The sequence below is a fragment of the Melanerpes formicivorus genome, unplaced genomic scaffold (genome assembly GCF_026170545.1).
Source record: "Melanerpes formicivorus ecotype bairdi unplaced genomic scaffold, bMelFor1.0.p_v2 SCAF_21, whole genome shotgun sequence".
Taxonomy (NCBI): Eukaryota; Metazoa; Chordata; class Aves; order Piciformes; family Picidae; genus Melanerpes; species Melanerpes formicivorus.
Genome location: NW_027142373.1, coordinates 6470608 through 6488876, shown reverse-complemented (window position 1 = coordinate 6488876; position 18269 = coordinate 6470608). Strand labels below are relative to the sequence as shown.

Below are 18269 nucleotides of genomic sequence, written 5' to 3'. Positions count from 1 at the left end.
ATTTCATTAGAGCTACTCAAGGGCTTTGTGAGGGTCTGTGAGGACATGGGGTCTGCAGGAGATCCTGAGGACCCCCTCCCAGCCCAGCCAGGCAGCATGGAAAAGGGAAGATGTGCTGGGCTTAATTTATGGGGGGTTAAGATGGTGGCAAAGGCAATTGAGGAAGAAAAGGCACTGTCAAGAACAGCATGGCAGGCTGTGACCTTGGGGCTGGTGCCCTTGCTGGGAAGCTGCTGAGCCCCACGTGCCTAGGGCTGCACGCTGCCTGCATCTCCTGCCAGGGGAAGGGGCAGCACGCTTGGGTGCCCCCCTGCAAATCTTTCCTGTGGAGAAGCCCCTAAGAGGCTTAGGCTGCTGGTGGGGAGGGTTGCCTGGTGTGGCATCCCAGCCCTCCCCAATCACCAGGTCACAGCCAAGCTGCAGAAGACGCTTAAAGTCCAAGCTGGGGAGCACAAGGACGAAGCAAGAGCAGTGGTGGGGGGAGCCATGCCAGCAAGCCCTTGGCAGGGATTTTCCATCCCAGGGGAAGGGGGTACGTGGCTGCTGGGAAATCCAGGGCTCAGGACATGCGTGAGCTGCTGCCCGTCCTCAAGGGCAAGTTCCCCTACAGATTGAGAGGCGAGACACAAGCTGGGCACCACCTGTATTAAAACTCACGTGGGATCCCATGCTCAACACTGCCCAGTTCTCAGCTCCCTGCCAGAGCTCAACACACACAAGTCAATACAATAAATAAGCCAAGTTCAGTCCCACTGTCCAGCCTGGAGCAGAGGCTCCCTGGGGGTGTCACTTGCTGGTTTTTGGGGGTGGATGGGGTAGGATCAGTTCTTCCCCGTGCGCAGCCTGATCTCCATCTTGAGGATCATTTTAATGTTCTCATCCTCCACGTGCTCCTCGATGGCAGCCAAGGCCTGCTCACCCCCATCCTGGTACCGCTCCAGCAGCTCCTCCACATACCCGACCCAGACACAGTTGGGGCAGCCGGTCCCACAGCAGTGTGTGGGTGGTGGGGGGACCGGGGTGGTGGTAGGTGTGACCCCCTCCTCACCCTGGGAGCTGCCTGTCGTGACATCGCTGCCTGCAGTGTCCGAGGTGCCACCAGTCTTCACCGGGGTGTCCGAAAGTTCCCGAAGGCCAGAGACGTTGGCAGGGTTGGGGTGCAGGACCCCTTCCCTAAGTAGCCTGCTGCAGCTACCAGCACCATTTGGGAGCTCCTGAGAACCACGAACCCATGCTGATGCCAGCCCGAGGAGGAGAAAACACTGGGGGAGCCCAGTCTGCTGCACCCCACTGCCCGCCAAAAGACCCCCACCTGCCCCACAGCACCCTAGTTCCAGTGTATCCCCACAATCCACCACCGTCCCTTACAGAGGCTCTCACAGCTCCAGAAACGTCCTTGCCCTCGCGTCCCAGCACCTTCTGCCCTCCCCAGATCCTTCTCCTGCCCCAGCAACGTCCTATCCATACCATTTCCTCCTATCTCTTTATTAGCAGGCCCTTGTCCCACCCTGCTCCCCTACTCCATCCCCAGCACCCCCTTAACCTCTTCACCTCTCCTCATCTCATCCCCAAAATCCCCTTGCTCCGTTCTCCATCCCCAGCACCTTTGTTCCCCCCCAGATCCCCTTCGCAACCCCGGTGCCCTTCCATCACTCCCAGCTCCCCACAACCACTCATTTAAGATCCCCCCCCTCCCCCCCAGCATCCCCAACCCTCCTCCCATGTCCCAGTCCCTTGACCCCGCTCTCCCGAGGGGTCTCCACACCCCCGCTCACCCCCCGGCACACTCCCACCAGGCTGCGCGCTCCCCGCAGCAACATCCGGAGCAGTGCCCACCTCCGCCCTCCCGAGTGGCAGCTCTACCAGCCAATGGCAGCCCGGGACAGCCGGCCTATGGCGGTGTGGCGATTGGATGAGCCAATAGAGAACAGGGAGGTGTCACCGGAGCGGCGGAAAACCGGAAGTGGCGGCAGGGTGGCCGCGTGCGGAACGGCGGAGACATGGGGCGGGGATCGGCAGCCGGCCATGGCCGGCGACAGAAACCGGGAGAGAAGTCGGGACACGGACAGGGACAGGGACCTGGGCAGAGGCCGGGACAGAAATCGGGACAGAAGCTAGGGCAGAAATCAGGACAGGGGCGGGGACCGAAATCGGGACAGGGACCGGAGCGGGGCCCGACCGCCCTGCGCCGCACCAGGTCAGTGCCCGGGCGATAGGGACAGGATCGGTCCTGGCTGGCTCACGGTTTGGGGCTTCATCCCACGCGGGATTAAAGGGTGTTCAGGGTCGGCTGGGCTCTGGTGAGAGGCACTCTTGCCGACGTTGGGTCCTGATGTCCCTCTGTGCTCAAGATCCCAGTATTGCACCGTATCTGAATCTGCCGCTGCCTCACTAAGGCCGGGTGGTCTGATATCCTGCCATGCCCGCGTTCTCATGTCCCACTGTGCCTGGGTCGTGATGCAGTTCTGCGTTTCCCACGTGCCCTAGTTTGCCGGTGCCTCACTAGGACCTGGTGCTCCGGTATCCCTCGGGTCCCTCTGTCACTCCAAACCCCTGGCTTGTTGCTTAGGTCGCTGTGTCCTACTGCTACCATGTCCCACCATGCCCCATTCCTAGTGTCTCCTTCTGCACAGATACTGATGTCTCACTGCACTAGGGTCTGCTGGTGTATCACCAAATCCAGGTTCTCCAGTGTCCCACCATGCCTGAGTCCTGATGGCCCCCTGTGTCTGGTTCTCAGTACTTCAAGACAAGTCTCGTACCATGTTTGTTCTCTCCCAGGAAGGAGAAGAAGGTGGACAACATGAAGCCCAAGCACCCCGATGAGCAGGAGATCCCCTTCCGCCTGCGGGAGCTCATGAGGAGCCGTGAAGCCATGAAGCGCCCTGACCCCAGGAAGCAGCAGGTGGCAGGTGGGAAGTGGAGCTGGCCCAAGTTGGGGTGTCCAGAGCCCATGGTGCAGCTGGAAGCAGCCGGATCCTGCAGTGGGACATCCTGGTCCCCCCATCCTGGTCATGTCCCATCCCTGCTTTGCCAGGGGAGGGAACCGCCAGATGTCACTGCTGCAGTAATGTCACCTGTCTCTCCTAGAGAAGAAGCAGCAGCCCAAGGCAAAGGGCACCAAAGCCCAGGGTGACATCCCCGTGCACAGGTTCAGGAGAGGGAAGGGGGAGTCAGAGCGCTCCTACATGTGCCGCATGGAGCAGGAAGTGAAGCATCTCCTCTTCCTCACCAAGAGCCAGGTGCAGCGGGAGCCTGAGAAGGAGGACATGGCGCCGGTGAAGTCCAAGAGAAAGAAAGAGTAAGAGCAAGACCACTGTGGTTGCTGGGACTGGATGGGCTCAGGCCAGGCTAGTTCTGGGTGCATGGCAGCTGCTTTGCTGGTGCTGCAGCATGACTCCAGCATCCAGCAATGACTTAGGATGTGGGTTTGAGCCTCATCTGCATGGGGCTGAGTCTCTGGGACAGGAGAAACAAGGCCTGCTTCACCCCCCTGCTCTATTTTCCTGCTAGGCTGGAGTTGTGGGCCTTCAGGTGTTGCAGGGATCCCATGGGGTAGGAGCTTGCTTAGTTGCTCTCTGTTCAGCCACAAGCTATGGCCATAATGCAGCTCTTCAGGTTTCAGAACAAGAAGCTGGAAAAAGCTCGGAAGAAGAAGGAGGAGAAGAAAGAGGCCATGCTGGAGAAGAGAAGGTTCCAAGGTAGGTCCGGCTCATTGGAGTCGCTGGAGCCACCCCCTGCCCCAGCAGCATGTGGAGAGGTGGGGTTGAGCTGCAGCAGAGTTCTGGGAAGCTCCTGCCTGATTCCAGCTCCTGCTTCTCTCTCAGACACAGTGGCATTCGGGGAGGTGGTTACGCAGCCACCCACCATCACCTCGCGGCCCAGAGGCCAGGGCCCTGTAAAGAAGGTGAGCTGTGGGGATGACCACAGGTCTGGGCTGGGTCAGCAGGTGGAGGGAGGGGATTCTGTCCCTCTGTTGCTCAGGTGAGACCCCACCTGCAGTGCTGTGTCTGACTCTCGAGTCCTCAGCACAAGAAGGGCATGGACCTGTTGGAATGGGTCCAGAGGGGTCTCCAAACATGATCCAAGGGATGGAACTCCTCTGCTGTGAGGACAAGATGAGAAGGTTGGAGTTGTTCAGCCTGGAGAAGAGAAAGCTCCAGGGTGACCTTGTGGCCTTTCAATGTTTAAAGGGGCTGATAAGAAAGATGGGGACAGACTTTTTAGCAGGGCCTGTTGTGACAGGACAAGGGCTGATGGTTAAACTAGGTGAGGGAGATTCACACTAGATACAAGGAAGAAACTTTTTGCATTGAAGATGGGGAGACACTAGCCCGGGTTGCTCAGAGAGTTGGCGGAAGCTCCATCCCTATAAATGTTCCAGGTCAGGGGGTATGGTGCTCTGAGAAACCTGCCCTTGTTGATGATGTCCCTGCTGACTACAGAGTGGTTAAACTCAGTGACCTTGAAAGATCCCTTCCAACCCAAACCAGTCCATGATTCTGTGATCTCACCTCCCTCAAGCTGGAAATCAGGCCTGGAAGGGTAACAATGGCCTCACCCTCCTGGTGACTTCCTTGGAGCCTTATTCTTTTTCCATCCTTCATCCTCCCTGACTTGGTCCTGTCTCTGCCTGCAGGCTGGACGGAAGCAGCTCCTCCTGAGGTCTTGCCTGGGCCAGAGCCAGTCATCCCCCGCAGCGCTGGTGTCGATGGCACGGCGGCGCATCGTGGAGGAGGAGAGAGTCCGCGTCATCCAGGCCTACAGGGACATCCAGAGGCGCAAAAGGCAGCAGCAGGAGATGGCACAGGCTGGCAGCATCCGGGCTGGACGGAGGGTCCCCTGCTGAGCCAAGCCTGGAGGAGCTAGGCCTCTCTGGTCCCAACAAACAGGGTTGCACAGGCAGCATGCAGGGAGCACAGGACCCCAGGATTCTAGGACAGTGGTCCTGCTGCTCCTCTTCTGTCATCAAGCCCTGGGACTCTCTCCACAGCCCTTCAGCTTGACAAGGACACCCCATGGCACAAAAGCTGGGACCCCTGAGTACCACAGACCTTGTTTGTAGTAAAAATGCCATTGAGTGCTGATGGAGTGAGTGCGTCTGTGCCTCCTGGACCAGTGCTGTGGCTGGGAAGGGACACTGGTATGTGCTGGGGTGTGCCACATGGTGTGCCAGCAGATGGCAGTCCCAGCCCACAGCGGGCACGTTGTCACCATGGCTTGCTGCTGGCTGGCTCTGGTTGGAGTCAGGACTCTTGTTGCTCAGCCTTGGGGGAGACCCCAGTGCTTGGCTGTGACCCTGCTGGCTGCCACTGCAGCTCCTGGTTGGAGGAGAGTTAGCTGAGCCCTGGGGACCTGGAGTGTCTCACAGGCCTCACCTACACCATGTCACTTCTGGCTGTTGTCACTGCTTGGGGACACTGTGAGCCATGGCATTACCACCCAGCCTGGCCCTGCCCACACCCCTGCCTGGGCCTGGCAGACACCCTGGGTCAGTGACTGTGGTGTCCTCCCTGCTGCCAGGGATGCTGCCACAGCCATGTGGTTACAACCATGCCAATCCCATGCCATCCAGCACAGCCACCCACACATAGCACACACCAACCCCTCAGCTCCCAGCCCTTGGGGAGAAGTCCAGGGGGCTGCTCCCAGGAGGGTACAGCCCACGTTGCTGGCATGGTGGCCTCACCTGCAGGGCACAAAGGCTGTGCTGTTCCGTGGCCCCGTGCCATGCCGCCGGCACAAAGCGCTGCCTGTTGGAGCAGGGCCGGCCCTGGCTCTGCAGCCACCGCGGAGGCAGCCGGTGGGATTCCAGCCTTCCGGAGGGGCTGGGGCCAGGCACAGGGAGCGGAGCCACCGTAGCTCTGGTGTTCCCTGCCAGAGCTGAATCGGGACAGACTCTCTGTGTCTTATTTTTTGTGGGAGTCTGCTGCCCTTGGGGTTCTCACCTCTTTCCTTGTGCCCTGAGAACTGCTGCCCTGTGGCTGAGGGCGATCAGCCTGGCTCAGTGCCAGGTGTGCAGGTGGTTGTGCCTTTGTGGCAGGCACATGCTGGGGCCCTGCTGTGCCGAGTTGTGCCAGCTTCCAGGAGGAGAGCACACTGGTGACGACAGCCCTGGGGACTTAAGTGCCTGGTGCTACTTGGAGCTGTCCTTGCTGACAACCAGCACCAGGTAAACATGGGTGACGCAGCACAGCCCCTGGGGGCACAGCCAGATTCTGCTGGCTCCTGCCACTATCCCTGGCTTTTGGTGCTGTGCCTGGTGTGTCCCTTCGTGGGCACATGCTGGCTGGTAAGGGCATGGCTGGGACATCATGCATGCCAAACTCCTGCACATCCCTTGTGTGGGCACCACAGCCATGCACAGTGCTTGTGCCACCAGCACAACTCTGGCTCAAGGAGACCAGGTCACCCCCCTGCCCCCATGGAGCCATTTTAGTCCTTGAATAATTCATGGCAGTGCTGGCCGCAGGCTTCCTGCCCAGCAGGAGAAATCACTGTGGAGGGGAAAGGCAATCTGAGGAGGAGAAACCACCCACGACCTTGGCATGTCCTTGGTGCCATGCCACTTCCTGCCAGGCAGCCCATCTGCCCACGGGCTGCCGGTCCCTGTGCTGCCTGCCCGGTGCTGCCGGCCCTGACGAGGCTGCCGGCTCCCAGCCCAGCAGCCCCATCTGTGCCCCTGGCCCCAGCACAACCTGCTATGGTGGGACAGGGAGCAGGGACTGGGGGATGTAAATGGCCTTGCCCTGAGCTGCCCCCTGCTCTTTCTGGGCCCTCAGGAAGTGAATGTGAGGCTGAACCCTTGGCTGTGATGGGGTCAGGAAGGTGGAGCAGCCATTGGCATGGCTGGGTGCCCCCTCCCCATCAGTAGGTGCCTGCTACAGCACCAGGTAGGAAAAAAACCTTTATTGGGGCTGTCCTGAAAAAAAATGAGGAAAGGGATAAATGACAGAGAAAGCCATGAGGAGGGCAAGGGGCACAGTTCCCCCCCCTGCTCCCCAGGAGGGATCCTTAAACCCCAAGGGATCCAAAGGCACCAAGAAGGTGGCTGGAGCCATGGGGGGCTGTATCCCCAGCCCCAGCAAGGCACTGAACCCCCAGACCTTGAGCAGCAATGGGGAACTTGAGGCACAGTGAGAACCAAAGCTGGGGAGAGCTTCATGTCACCTTGTGCCCTGCAGTGGGGTGGTGCCAGCTCAGCTCAGGGCCTGTGATGTCCCTGGGGCTGGTGAGGGTCAGCATGGAACTGGGAGCTTGATGCCAGCAGGGAGCCTCAGGCAGGAGTCCCTCTGGCTCCCAGGTGGTGGATGGTCCCTGGCCTGGGAGAGGACGGGATGTCCTTGTGTCACAACGGCAGCAAAGGAAACAACTTGAATGGTCCCATGGGAGCTGGTCCTTGCAGCAGGGACAGAGGCAGGGACTTGGGGGTCCAGGAAGAGCTTGTGGGTGCTATGGCCAGGTGGGACTGTGCCCGGGTGTCCTGTGCACAGGCACTGGTTCAAGCCGATGCATGGGGTGGGATGCACATGGTGGGGCAGTAGGAGCCTTGGTGAGACCTCAGGAGCAGAACGGTGAGGTCACAGCTGTGCCAGTGCTGCAGAACCTGTGCCACGAGGGCTTCACCACCGGTTCCTGCCGTACGGGGACTGCACCTGTGGGTAGAGCAACATGGCACTGGAGTGGCACAGTGAAGGCAGGAGCATGGGCCAGCAGACCTGTATGGCACTGCTGGGGTACCAGGCAGAGTCATCCCTGTCCCTGGCCTGCCACAGGGACAGACTTTGCCCCTGGCTACGGTCTGGACCTCAGTGCCAGCTCCTCCGCCTACCATGTTGCACATTAACTCACCTGGCAGTTCCTGCCATCCCTCTGGGCACCAGCATGCCGGGCCTGCACTGCAAAGGCGTCCTCGGCTCGCAGTGTGGAGCTGGCACTGCCAGCAGCTGGGCTGGAGGTGGAGGCGCGGGGCAGGATCACATCGTAGGGACCTTCGGTCTGTGGGGCAGACACCGGGGGGTGTAGCGGCACCGAGAACATCCCCAGCCCTGTGTGGTCCTAAGAGAGAAAAGCAGGGGGTGACCCCCCCATCACCCTGTTACAGGGAGTTGGGGATCCCCCCACACCCTGACCCCAGTTCCAGTGACAGCCTGTCCATCAGGCAGGTTGCAGCTGTCACCAGGGAGCTGGGTGACCAGTGATGCCACTTACCGGCCCCTTGTGCATCAGTGCCATCTCAGTGGGCTGGTAGACACTGGTCAGCAGCTGCCCATTGTAGCCGCTGTATGGGGACACAGGCTTCTTGGCTGCAAAGAGATGGGGACAGTAAAAGGGGGGTTCACACAGCCACCCACCCCCACCCCACTGGGGAGCTGCTCCTCGTTAGCAGAATTAATGAGCTGACTCAACAACTGGCTGCTCTATGTCTTTCCTGGGGGACAGGAGGGATGTCCTCAGGGTTTTCATCACCATGCTTCCAGCACAGCCCCAGGCAGGCTGAGGTTTGTTATTGTAAGGTGTCCCAGCAGGCAGGGTGCTGCAGGTGCTGATCAGGAGCACCAACCCTGCCCCATGGGCTGCAGACACCTTTGCTGCTCGTCCCCAGCAGGGCAGCTGACACCACCCCATGTTATTGTAGGGTCTCACAAGCAGAGTGGCTTCCTCAGGGCAGAGGGCCAGGAGCCACAGGCACCCCATGCCAAGGAGGGAGCACCACTGCTACCACTGAGTTCAGCCCAAACTGGTAGACCCAGCCCAGCGAGTTTTTGGGAGCCACAACAACAGCAGGCGTCAATCCTGGGCGGGCCGTGGCCAGACGTCTTGCCGCCCATGCCTGCCACCAGCCCTGGTGCCGGTGCGCACCACCAGTCCTGCTGTGGAGTGAGAGGGTGCCTGGTGATCCCCAGTGCCTACCGAAGGAGGGCTCGTCCATGGAGAAGGCTTTGTTCTCTACAAACATGCTCTGTGACTTCTGCTCCTTGAGAATGGTCTCGTAGCCCACCCCACGTGTGGGGTAGATGTCGTCCTCGAAGGCCTGCTCGGGACTCCGTCGTGTCACGTGTGTCACCTCGGGGATGACGTAGAGGAGGAGGAAGGCACAAGCATTGGACACCAGGGCAATAGCCAGCGTGGGGTCATCCCAGCCGGGCTTCTCGCCCGCGTGCTGGTTCCCGTAGAGGTACATGGCTGTCCATGCCACCCAGATGGCCACGGAGCAGCCGGTGGTGGCCAGGATGAAGGCGCTGTGCTTGCGCCAGCGGCCGTAGCGCCCGCAGAGAGCCGGCCAGGCGGTGACGAAGGCAGCCACCAGCAGAAACATGACATAGATGAGTGCCATGACGAAGTCGGCATCCGCCAGCTGGCAAGGGTCCGGGGAGCCCTCCTGCCGCACCACCGTGATGATGAGCCACTCGGCGTTGATGATGATCTCCACCAAGGCGAGGAGCAAAGCCACTGCCAGCGTCACCCAGCCGCGCGGGCCCCGGTTCCTCCGTGCCAAGAAGTTGAGGGCCACGGCATGTGCCAGCAGGCAGGAGAAGCAGATAGCGAAGAGGACACCAAAGAGGAAGCGGCGGGAGGTGCAGGTGGAGAAATCCGGCCCCACGATAAAGGCAAACGTCAGGCAGAAGAGCCCAAAGGTGCCCAGAAGAAAGAAGACTTGTGTGGCCACCAGGCTCTTCTTCTGAGATTCCTGCATGAAGGGCAGGCTGGCCACCAGGACAATGGTAAGCACAAAAGTGGTGACCACGCCAAGGCTGGCCACAGCCTCCACCACGATGCCCCAGGCTGCCGTGAGGTCACAGAGGTTGTAGTAGAGGGAGGAGAGGTCCTTGCCACAGCCAGAAGGAGGGCTGGACTGGCCACCAGCTGTGGGCAGAAGGGCCAGGGCCAGCAGCATGCAGGCAAACACTGCTGGCACTGCTGCAGCACCCATCCTGCCCTGCAGTGAAGGCAATGAGCACGGTGTCCAGGGACCCTGCAAGACAGAAAGGACATCAGGAATCAAGACCAGTACCCAGCTCAGCTCCTGGTGCTGCCTGTGCCACCTCTATGCCCAGTCTCCACTGCGCATGTTCCTGCTGGGACACAATAAGCGATGGGGTCTCAGTAAGCCCCATCTGCACTGGCACAGCTGAGCTCACCCCCCAGATGATGGGACTGGGCAGATGCATGTCCCTGTGGGCTCCTTGGCTGGAAGCTGGAAGTAGCCAAGGGGTTTAAGCCTCTCTGTGCCCCACATGCTCCCTCCAGACATGGAATTTGTGTGGGCTATGGGGCTGTGCCAATCCTTTCCTCCAGCACCAGGAGCAGGCAGCACTATGCCCACCAGGTTTCCTGGGAACTCCAAGCATGGGCCCAAGCCAGATGGACAAGGTTACACCTGGGGACAGGGCTGTCCCCTCGCCTCATCCCTTCGTGTCAGTGTGTTCCGCTTTCTACTTCTCCTGTCCCACTTCCTTTCTCTGGCTCCAGGCACTGGCCCAGCACAGATCCCGTGTCCGGCACTGCTGGCCGCTGGCACACAAGCAGCCTGGTATGGCATTGGTACAGCATGGCACAGCATGGCATGCTGTGGGGGTCTCTGTCCCTGCTCCTACGGCCCCGGCGAGTGTGGGGTGGACACAGGGATGAGGAAGCAGCAAAGCAGCTTCAAGTCCCAGTGCTGGGGAAGGGGTAACCCAGCAGGAGACCTGTGGCAAGGTGACCTCGAGCTGGAGCGGGACCAGTACCCGGGGCCAGGACGCTCGTAAGTTCCCGAAGAGGTACCCGGAGGCCGGGATGGGGAAAGGGACCCCCGGTACTGCGCTGGGACCGAGCCCCGACTGGTACCGGTTCCCCAGCACTCCCAACCCGGCCGGTTCCCCCGCACCCCCGACCCCGTTCCCACACACACTCCGGCCAGTACCAGCCCGGTTCCCCGGTGCTCCCGCCCGGTACCGGACCCCAAACTTGGCAAGAGGCGCCCCCAAGTCTCCGTCTGAGGGAGCCTGCGGGGGCGGACGGCTCCAGGTTCTCGGTCCCGGATCCCGACCCGTTCCCGTTACGATTCCCGGTCCCCCCACAGGCCCCCAAGCCCTGCTCACCGGCTCCAGCGCCCGGTGCCCGGCCGCTCCCCTCGCTCGGCTGTGCCGTGCCGTGCCGTGCCGTGCCGTGCCAGCGGGAGAGCCCCGGTCCCGCCGCACCGTGCGCGCCTGCCCGGCCCGGCCCGGCCCCTCCCCGAGGTGCGGCTGAGGCCGGCCGGGACCTGCCCCACCGCCGTGAGGAGGGGGCGGACCGAGCTGGGCTGGGGTCCTGCATCGGGCAGGAGGAACACGGAACGTGCTGGGGTGGGCGGGAGCGGGGCGGGGTGGACTGGGGTCGGGTGGAGGGATCCTCAGGGAACTATCAGTGCAATGAAGCTGCGGGGCCTCAGCCCCGGACTCTGCTGAGCTCGGAGGACAGCGAGGGCCGGGGACTGGAGGGTGTGGAGATGTAGGGCCGGGGCCGCATCGCCCACACGGAGCCTGGCACCGACCTCCTCTCGGTGTTGGGTCGGCAGCACCTGGCTGGTAGGGGGGGCTCCGGGAGCAGGGCTCTGCAGGGGGCCTCGTCGCCGTGTCAGGATACCGGGCACCCACCGGGAAACCTCGAGGAACAAGCCCGGAAGGGCCTCCTGGAGGAATGTCAGCTGATGGCTAAAGCTGGAGCCCTTGGCAGGGCAGCAGTGCCCCAGAAAAGCCCTTTCTGCGGGGTGCCAAGGGCCCAGGGCAGCCACCCATATTCCCTGCCCTGGCATGAGTGGCTGTGCAACCCGCAGCTGGATGTGGGCACCCCCCAGTCATTCCATGCCTGGGGACTGGGAATAGGGAAAAGCCCCCAAAGGCTTGGGGTGCCCTGCCAGCCCCGGAGGAGGTTTCCAGGAGGGTGCTGCTACTATTTTGGGGAGGTGAAGCAAGCGGGAGAAGGATGCAGGAGAAAGTTCAATGTGCCTCTGGCAGGTCCTCCCCCTGCCGGGGCTGGGATGGAAACAATCCGAGGAGAAAGGGAAGCAGAGCTGGAGCTGGCAGCACCCATGGCACGAGGACTGGCACCTGCCAGGAGCAGACAGCGTGTCTGGGCTGGGTGCTGCACCCGCTGCCACTCGCCCTCCTGCCCTTCTACTTCCTAAAGAGCATTTGGCTTCAGGATGGTGTTTTTGGGAGGATGGTTCCTCCCTGATGGAGCACATGCAGACACGTGTGCCCTCACACGGGCACTGGTACAGGGTGGCATGGACATGGGCTCTGCAGCAGTCTCTCGTGCCTCAGTTTCCCTGGAGAGCTGCAGTTCAGCCTTGCAGGGCCTGGCAGTACCCCCAGCTCTCCAGCAATGGCTCAGCCTTGGATAACCAGCGCCAGGAGCGTGGCCTGGCTGCCCTGCCACCCCCGCACTTGCAATGATCTGGGCCCAGACCCCAGAGAGGCCATGGAGCACAGAGCATGTGGCTTCCTGCCGTCTGCTTCCTTCCGCCCTGTAGGGCCAGCAGGTTTCCCAGCTGCTGACTCAACACAAGCCCCCCAAGACCCCTCAGCTGCCCTGAGGCTGCTGGCTGGTGTCCATCCTGCTGAAGCTGCCCCACAGCCACACCATTTTTGCCCTCATGTCCCCCACCATAGCAGAGGATTTCCTCCCTGCTTCTTGTGGGGACCCTCCTGGCTTTCCAACCCTCCTTGCACACTTTTGGGGTTTTTGTAGGTCCTAGAGAAACACCTTGCCAGGGAGGTGGCTGCAGGATGGGTTGAGTGTGATGCCACCGTGTGCCAGCTGCCTTGCAAGGACCAAATGTGGGCTGAGAGGGACCAGCTGCCCTCAATCCCCTCCCATGGCCATGTTCTGGGGTAGTTGGCACCTGGCACATCCCTTTTAATGAGGGAAGAGCCTGGTCCCGGCTCGCTGGTGCCCTGAGCATCAGGCAGAGCCGATCCCTGTGTCACTGCGAGGGGCTGGGGTGCAGCTTGGCACAGCACCGGGACCCGGGCCAGGCTTCCTTACCGGCTCATTGCAAAAACATCTGCACGCCAGGAGTATTTTTTCCAGGCTTACCTTTCCTACGGAGCCGAAGGGCCGGGTGGCTGGCACGGCTGGCACGGCTGGCACGGCTGACTGAACCCCAGTTCGGTGGCAGCTCCTGCTCACCCAGCCACAGCAGCTCCCCTCGGGAAGGCGAGAGCTGTACCTGGAGCTGGTGGGGCCGTACCTGGGGCTGGAGGGGGCCCACTCGCTCTCCCAGCTGCCTCCCCGCCACCGTCACTGCTCAGGCCAGGGCTGGGGAGCTGTTTTCCACCAGAGCCGGTTCTCTCCAGACCGGAGCCCCTCGCCGCCAGCGGACGCGGTCAGCACATTTCCACCTCCTTCTCCAAGTAAATAAGCACCGGTCGGCGAGGGGGGGCTGGCGGCGGTCTCGGCCTGCCGCAGGCAAAGCTCCTGCCAAATGTAGCCCTTGCCAGCCGAGTCCCCCCGCCCTGTGGCCCCTCCAGCCCCAGCGAAGGGCCCCAGGGTGGGATCCAGCCCTGGAAGCCCCCAGGGGTGGGTGCTTGCTGGGCGGGAGCTGCTGGCTGGGTTAATATCTAATCTCTTCCCGATCCTACTCTCCTCATATACCAGAATTAATGGAGCGAGCACCTCCCAGGTACCAGCCATGCCACCGGGTCGGGGTTTAACCCTGTCACCTGGAGCACAGGCAGAGCCGGAACCTGCCTGGCATAAGGTGGCACTGCCAGTGGAGTCTGCCCGTGCCAGGGACTGATCTGGCTGTATTGTGAGCAGACAGGTGCATGGTGCCAGTGTGGGTCAGCCCCACATCCCGGGGGTTGTGGCTTATGCCAGAGCAAGCTCTGTGCCCCATCCCACCCCAGTGCCAGCCACAGTCAGGACTTGGTGAGGTGGGCAACAGTGGTCTCTGTGCCTTGCCTGAAGCATTCCAAATCCTCTGGAACCAGCTGAGTCCTTGCTCCCCAGGGCACCCCTGGGTGCTGTCCTGCCTAGTCTTTGGGAATTAGAACAGAAAGACTGGGCTGTTTGGGGGGGATTATGCTAAAGACCTTACAGGGGAATTAGGGCAGTGAGCAGGGCAGTCAGGGCTGGGGGTGCCAAAGATGCAAGCTCTGTGCCCCTAAACTGTGCCAACTCTGCAGGGTGAACCGTCCCTGCCCTCTGGTGGCAGCTGGGAACAAGCAGGCTGCGCAGCTTGGCACTGGAGTAACTGGGAGGACAGCACTGGTTCTGGGTGACCTTGAGGCAGGGGGGCATCATGGGTCCTTTCACTTGCAGTCGGTGGGAGAAACTTCACTCTTGCTCTGGGGTGCTGGTGCTCCTGGCCTGGCCACTTGCAGGGAGCTGGACAGGCAGAATTTTTGGTCTCAGCACAGTGGTTCATGGAGAAAGGACCATCCTCTTGGCATTCAGTAGGCACCACAGGAGCTTACCTGCACCCATCACCACAGGGCAGATGTGCCCTCTGGGTACCCCAGGACCTTTGGTGCATTGGTTCAGCACAGGCTGGAGATGATGCAGGAGGGCAGCTGAGAGTGTGGCTACAGTCCCTGGCTGCAGCTGGACACATAAGCCTCATGAACCCCATGCCTGGAGAGAAGCCCAGCCTAGAGGGCACTCATGGTGTGGGCAGTAGCTCCTGCCAGGGCACTGGGGCATGTTCTTGCTGCCCTGTAGCTGAATTTTCCTGGAGGGGTTGAGCATAGGCAGGGCGGAGTTGCCTTCCCACTGTGGTTCAGGCAGAGGTCCCAGGGGTGCAGTGAGTGCTGCTGCTGTGCACAACCACTTCCTCCTGACATCACCATCAGCACCCACAGTAACTCCCACCTCCATGGAGGTGCTGGGTAGCGTCCCTGGGGCAGGACACTGGGGGGTTCCAGTGCAATGCAGGGGGTGGGGTGAGCACTGGGACCCCCATCTGAACACCACCCAGGCTCAGAGGGTTGTGTTAGCCAGCAGCTCCAGTGGCTTCAGGGCTGGGAAGCGGGTGCTGCCAGGCCGAGCGCAGAGATGAGTCCGGAGCACCTCACCCACTGTACGGCGGAAGGTGTGGCTGACAAAGCAGTAGAGGAAGAAGTTGAGGGTGGTGTTGAGCATGGCCACCATGTTGGCGATGTCCAGCGCCAAGTGCATGCGCCAGTCCCTCTTGACTGAGGCCACATAGAGGTGGCAGATCATGACAATGGTTCTGGGAGCCCAGAGCACAATGAAGACAGTGGTGACAGCCAGGAGGAGGGCTGTAGTCTTGCTCAGGTGGGGTCGCCCACCCTGCCCCGAGCACCTCTGCCGCTTCAGCCTGCATATGATGATAGAGTTGGTTGCCAGGAAGATGCTACAGGGCAAGAAGTAGATGGTGGTGCAGTGCACCCACTTGAGCACCTTGTCCAGGGCAGTAGGGGGATCAGCATCACGCCAGGCATCTAGCCACCAGTAGAAGGGGATGCCCGTGGCCAGAGCCAGGGCAAAGATGGTGAAGATGATCCTGCGGGTGCGCTGCGGGTAGGAGATGGCACGGTACCGCAGCGGGTGGCAGAGCGCCACGTAGCGGTCCACAGTCATCAGAACAGTGACCCAGATGGAAGCATGGTTGGCTGTGAACTCCAGCACATTGACAGTATGGACAAAGGCGCTGGGTACCTCCCGGGCCAGGATAGCCGTCTGCAGGATGAAGCCCACAAAGATGATGAAGACTTGGGAGAGGATGTCGGAGGTGGTCAGGGCCAGCAGGTACCAGTACGATGACTTCTTGGTCCTCGTGGCCAGGCGGAACAGGGCCACAACAGTCAGGATGTTCACTGGAGGAAGGGTAGGGATGTCTCCTGATGACACCTTGGAGCTCACAGCCCAGCCCTGCAGTGCCCAGGACCCCAGGGAGAGAGGGGCTCTCCCAGTGCCACAGGATGAGTGGCACCAGGCCCTGGCTTAGCGGGGTAGATATAAATATCACAGTGCAGGGGGGATTTGCTGAGTTGATTAATCTCTTCCGTGTTATCAGCCCAAGCAATGCAAATACCATCTGTCCCTGCTGCCATGGCACCTGCCACACAGAGCTGGGCACTGCAGCTGAGGCTGGCCCAGAGGCCAGGGAGGTCATGGGGAGCACATTGGTGTCCTCCACCCCTGAGGACTCTCCTCCCCATCCCCAAAGGACCCCAGGCTAGGATGGAAGCTGAGGATTTGCTGGCAGCTGTGGGCAAAGGCTGAGCTGAGGGTGCACAGCTCCAATGAGGCAGGATGGGTGCTACTCCTCATGCTGCTGGGCAGTCCCCCACCCCGGCCCCGGCCCCAGCCCCCTCACCTGGAAGCCCCAGCCCTAGCAGGACACTGTAGTACACGATGGGGAAGATGCCAACCATGCACGGTGACCGCTCTGGCTCCAGTTGTGCAGCTTCGGTGGCCCACACTGTGCTGTTGGGCACTGGGACCATCACCTTCTGCCATGGACCAACTGTGAGGGGAGACAGGCAACATCAGAGGACTGAAGGTGGCACCTGAGACATGGAACAGGGGACTCGAGGTGAGTTGGCTCCCATGTGTGCAGTTGCCTCCATGTCTGTCTGTGGTGGAACATTTTGGAGCTGCCCATTGTCTGCAGATGCTGCAGGACCAAGGATGCAGGATCCAGCCCCTAAGGGGGCACTGGCTTGACAGTGCCACTGGGTCCCTATTCTCACAGTGGAGGGTGGTCCCACTCCCGGAGATTCTCCTCTTTTATCCCCGTCGCCCCGTTTATCACCTTGAAAGAAAGCAGGATAACCCACCATGTTCTTGGCTGGCTGGCTGCCAGGGGGCCGGGGCGGGGCCGGGGCGGGGCCGGGGCGGGGCCGGGGCGGGGCCGGGGGCGGCCCGGGCCCCGGCCCGGGCCCCTGCCCCTGCCCCTGCCCCTGTCCCGCCCCTGCCCTTTTGCGGGTCCCACTCCCGACCACTCATAAACCCGGGTGGCACCACCCCCATACCGAGATCTGCATTTCTATTAGTTAGAGGGGACGCGGCTTTAACCAATCAGAGAGGCGTCCTGAGGGAATTGGGAGACTCAACTTGAGCGCTGCATTCTGATTGGTCAGACCCCCTCAAATTAGCATCTCCCGAGTGGGACTCCCCCGGGTCCTAGTGACGGCGGACGGAACTGGGCGAGAGGGGTGCTGGGGGGTCTCCTAAGCCTGGGGCGTGAGGTGTGAGGTTCTGAACAGAGGAGCTGCGGAAGGGGTGTCCTCAGGTCGAGATGGGTGCAGGGGAGGGTCCTGAGCCCGGGCAGGGTGGGGTACGAAGCACCTCTTGTACTCGCAGTCCGCACCACAAAGAGCCCGAACTAGCTCAGTCTTGACGACTACCAAACCCTCAACAGCTTCGGAGCCTGGGGGACCGGGGTGGGAGACACGCCTCCACAGCCGGTGCCTCCGTTATGGCTCCCCCCTCTCCCCCCTCCCCCCCCCCCCCCCAGCAATGCATATGCCCCCCATTCCCTCCCTAAGCAGTACCACGCGGTGGGGGACTCCGGGAGCCCGGCGCGGGGTTTGGCAGCTGTACCCCACCAGGATGGATCCTGGGCAGAGCCCCGGCCTGGGGGGAGTTGTTGGGGGGAACACAGCATGTGCGCAGGGGGATGCCAATTAAGTGCAAATTAGATCTGGCTAATCATCAGGGGCGAGTTCGGCCCCTTCATGTGCTCTCGAGAATTAGGGCATCGATCAGCTGCGAGAGTGCCTTAACCCTTTCCCAGCCCTGGTCCAGTTTGCTCTGCTGGGAGGGTGGTCTGGGGATGGTGTGGTCCTCTCTTTGTTCCCTCCTCCCCTGCCCGGAGTCCCACTCCCCAAGACCTGCAGGAGGTGGGCTCTCACCTTGGTGGCCCGCGTGTCGACAGCCGGCTGCGTGGTGACACTTCCCCTGGGCCTGGAGAGCCACCGGTAGCTGCGTTCCCGCTGGTATCCCTGTCGATGTCTGTCCCCCACCGCTGTCCGTGTCCCTGTTGGCAGCTGAGTCCCCGTTGGTGTCTGTGTCCCCTCTGGCAGCTGTGTCCCTGTTGCCAGTGGCTGTATCCCCACTGGTGTCTTTGTCACTGTCGTGGGTATCTGTGTCTTCTCCAGCACCCACAGCATGACACAGCCTCTCTGGGTGCGAGGGACACAGGGTGTGGGCAGAGTGAGGGAGATTGGTGTGGGCAGAGCTGCCAGCTGGCTCTTGGCTCCCTCAGGGACCAGAGATGGGTCACCTGGGGTGCTGTGCCAGCCCTGAGTGACTGTGGGCAGAGCTCGTCCCCA

General features: G+C 61.5%; 4 protein-coding genes across 6 annotated transcripts; 1 reads left to right on the top strand and 3 right to left on the bottom strand.

Moving 5' to 3' along the window:
* Positions 1-626: 626 nt before the first annotated feature.
* OXLD1 (oxidoreductase like domain containing 1) lies at positions 627-1833 on the bottom strand. Of its 2 annotated transcripts, none has more exons than XM_068151210.1 (2): positions 1776-1833; positions 627-1214 (listed from the first exon to the last, which is right to left on the bottom strand). In XM_068151210.1, the coding sequence occupies exons 1-2, from the start codon at positions 1818-1820 to the stop codon at positions 822-824; spliced, it is 438 nt and encodes a 145-aa protein (XP_068007311.1). In that variant the 5' UTR covers positions 1821-1833; the 3' UTR covers positions 627-821. The 2 variants fall into 2 exon arrangements, with proteins under 2 accessions (XP_068007311.1, XP_068007312.1); XM_068151211.1 differs by having other exon boundaries at positions 1794-1828.
* Positions 1834-1945: 112 nt separating this feature from the next.
* CCDC137 (coiled-coil domain containing 137) lies at positions 1946-5092 on the top strand. Its single transcript, XM_068151207.1, has 6 exons — positions 1946-2197; positions 2782-2912; positions 3091-3301; positions 3619-3701; positions 3828-3907; positions 4640-5092. The coding sequence occupies exons 1-6, from the start codon at positions 2001-2003 to the stop codon at positions 4847-4849; spliced, it is 912 nt and encodes a 303-aa protein (XP_068007308.1). The 5' UTR covers positions 1946-2000; the 3' UTR covers positions 4850-5092.
* A 1801-nt stretch (positions 5093-6893) lies between these two features.
* On the bottom strand, positions 6894-13531 carry GPRC5C (G protein-coupled receptor class C group 5 member C). 2 transcript variants are annotated; one of them, XM_068151205.1, is made up of 5 exons: positions 13063-13531; positions 8914-9976; positions 8212-8306; positions 7852-8058; positions 6894-7655 (listed from the first exon to the last, which is right to left on the bottom strand). In XM_068151205.1, exons 2-5 carry the CDS (start codon positions 9932-9934, stop codon positions 7623-7625), a joined length of 1356 nt encoding a protein of 451 aa, XP_068007306.1. In that variant the 5' UTR covers positions 9935-9976; positions 13063-13531; the 3' UTR covers positions 6894-7622. The 2 variants fall into 2 exon arrangements, with proteins under 2 accessions (XP_068007306.1, XP_068007305.1); XM_068151204.1 differs by lacking the exon at positions 13063-13531 and adding an exon at positions 11085-11164.
* Positions 13532-14762: 1231 nt separating this feature from the next.
* On the bottom strand, positions 14763-17919 carry GPR142 (G protein-coupled receptor 142). Its single transcript, XM_068151206.1, has 3 exons — positions 17850-17919; positions 16310-16459; positions 14763-15806 (listed from the first exon to the last, which is right to left on the bottom strand). The coding sequence occupies exons 2-3, from the start codon at positions 16437-16439 to the stop codon at positions 14947-14949; spliced, it is 990 nt and encodes a 329-aa protein (XP_068007307.1). The 5' UTR covers positions 16440-16459; positions 17850-17919; the 3' UTR covers positions 14763-14946.
* Positions 17920-18269: the final 350 nt, after the last annotated feature.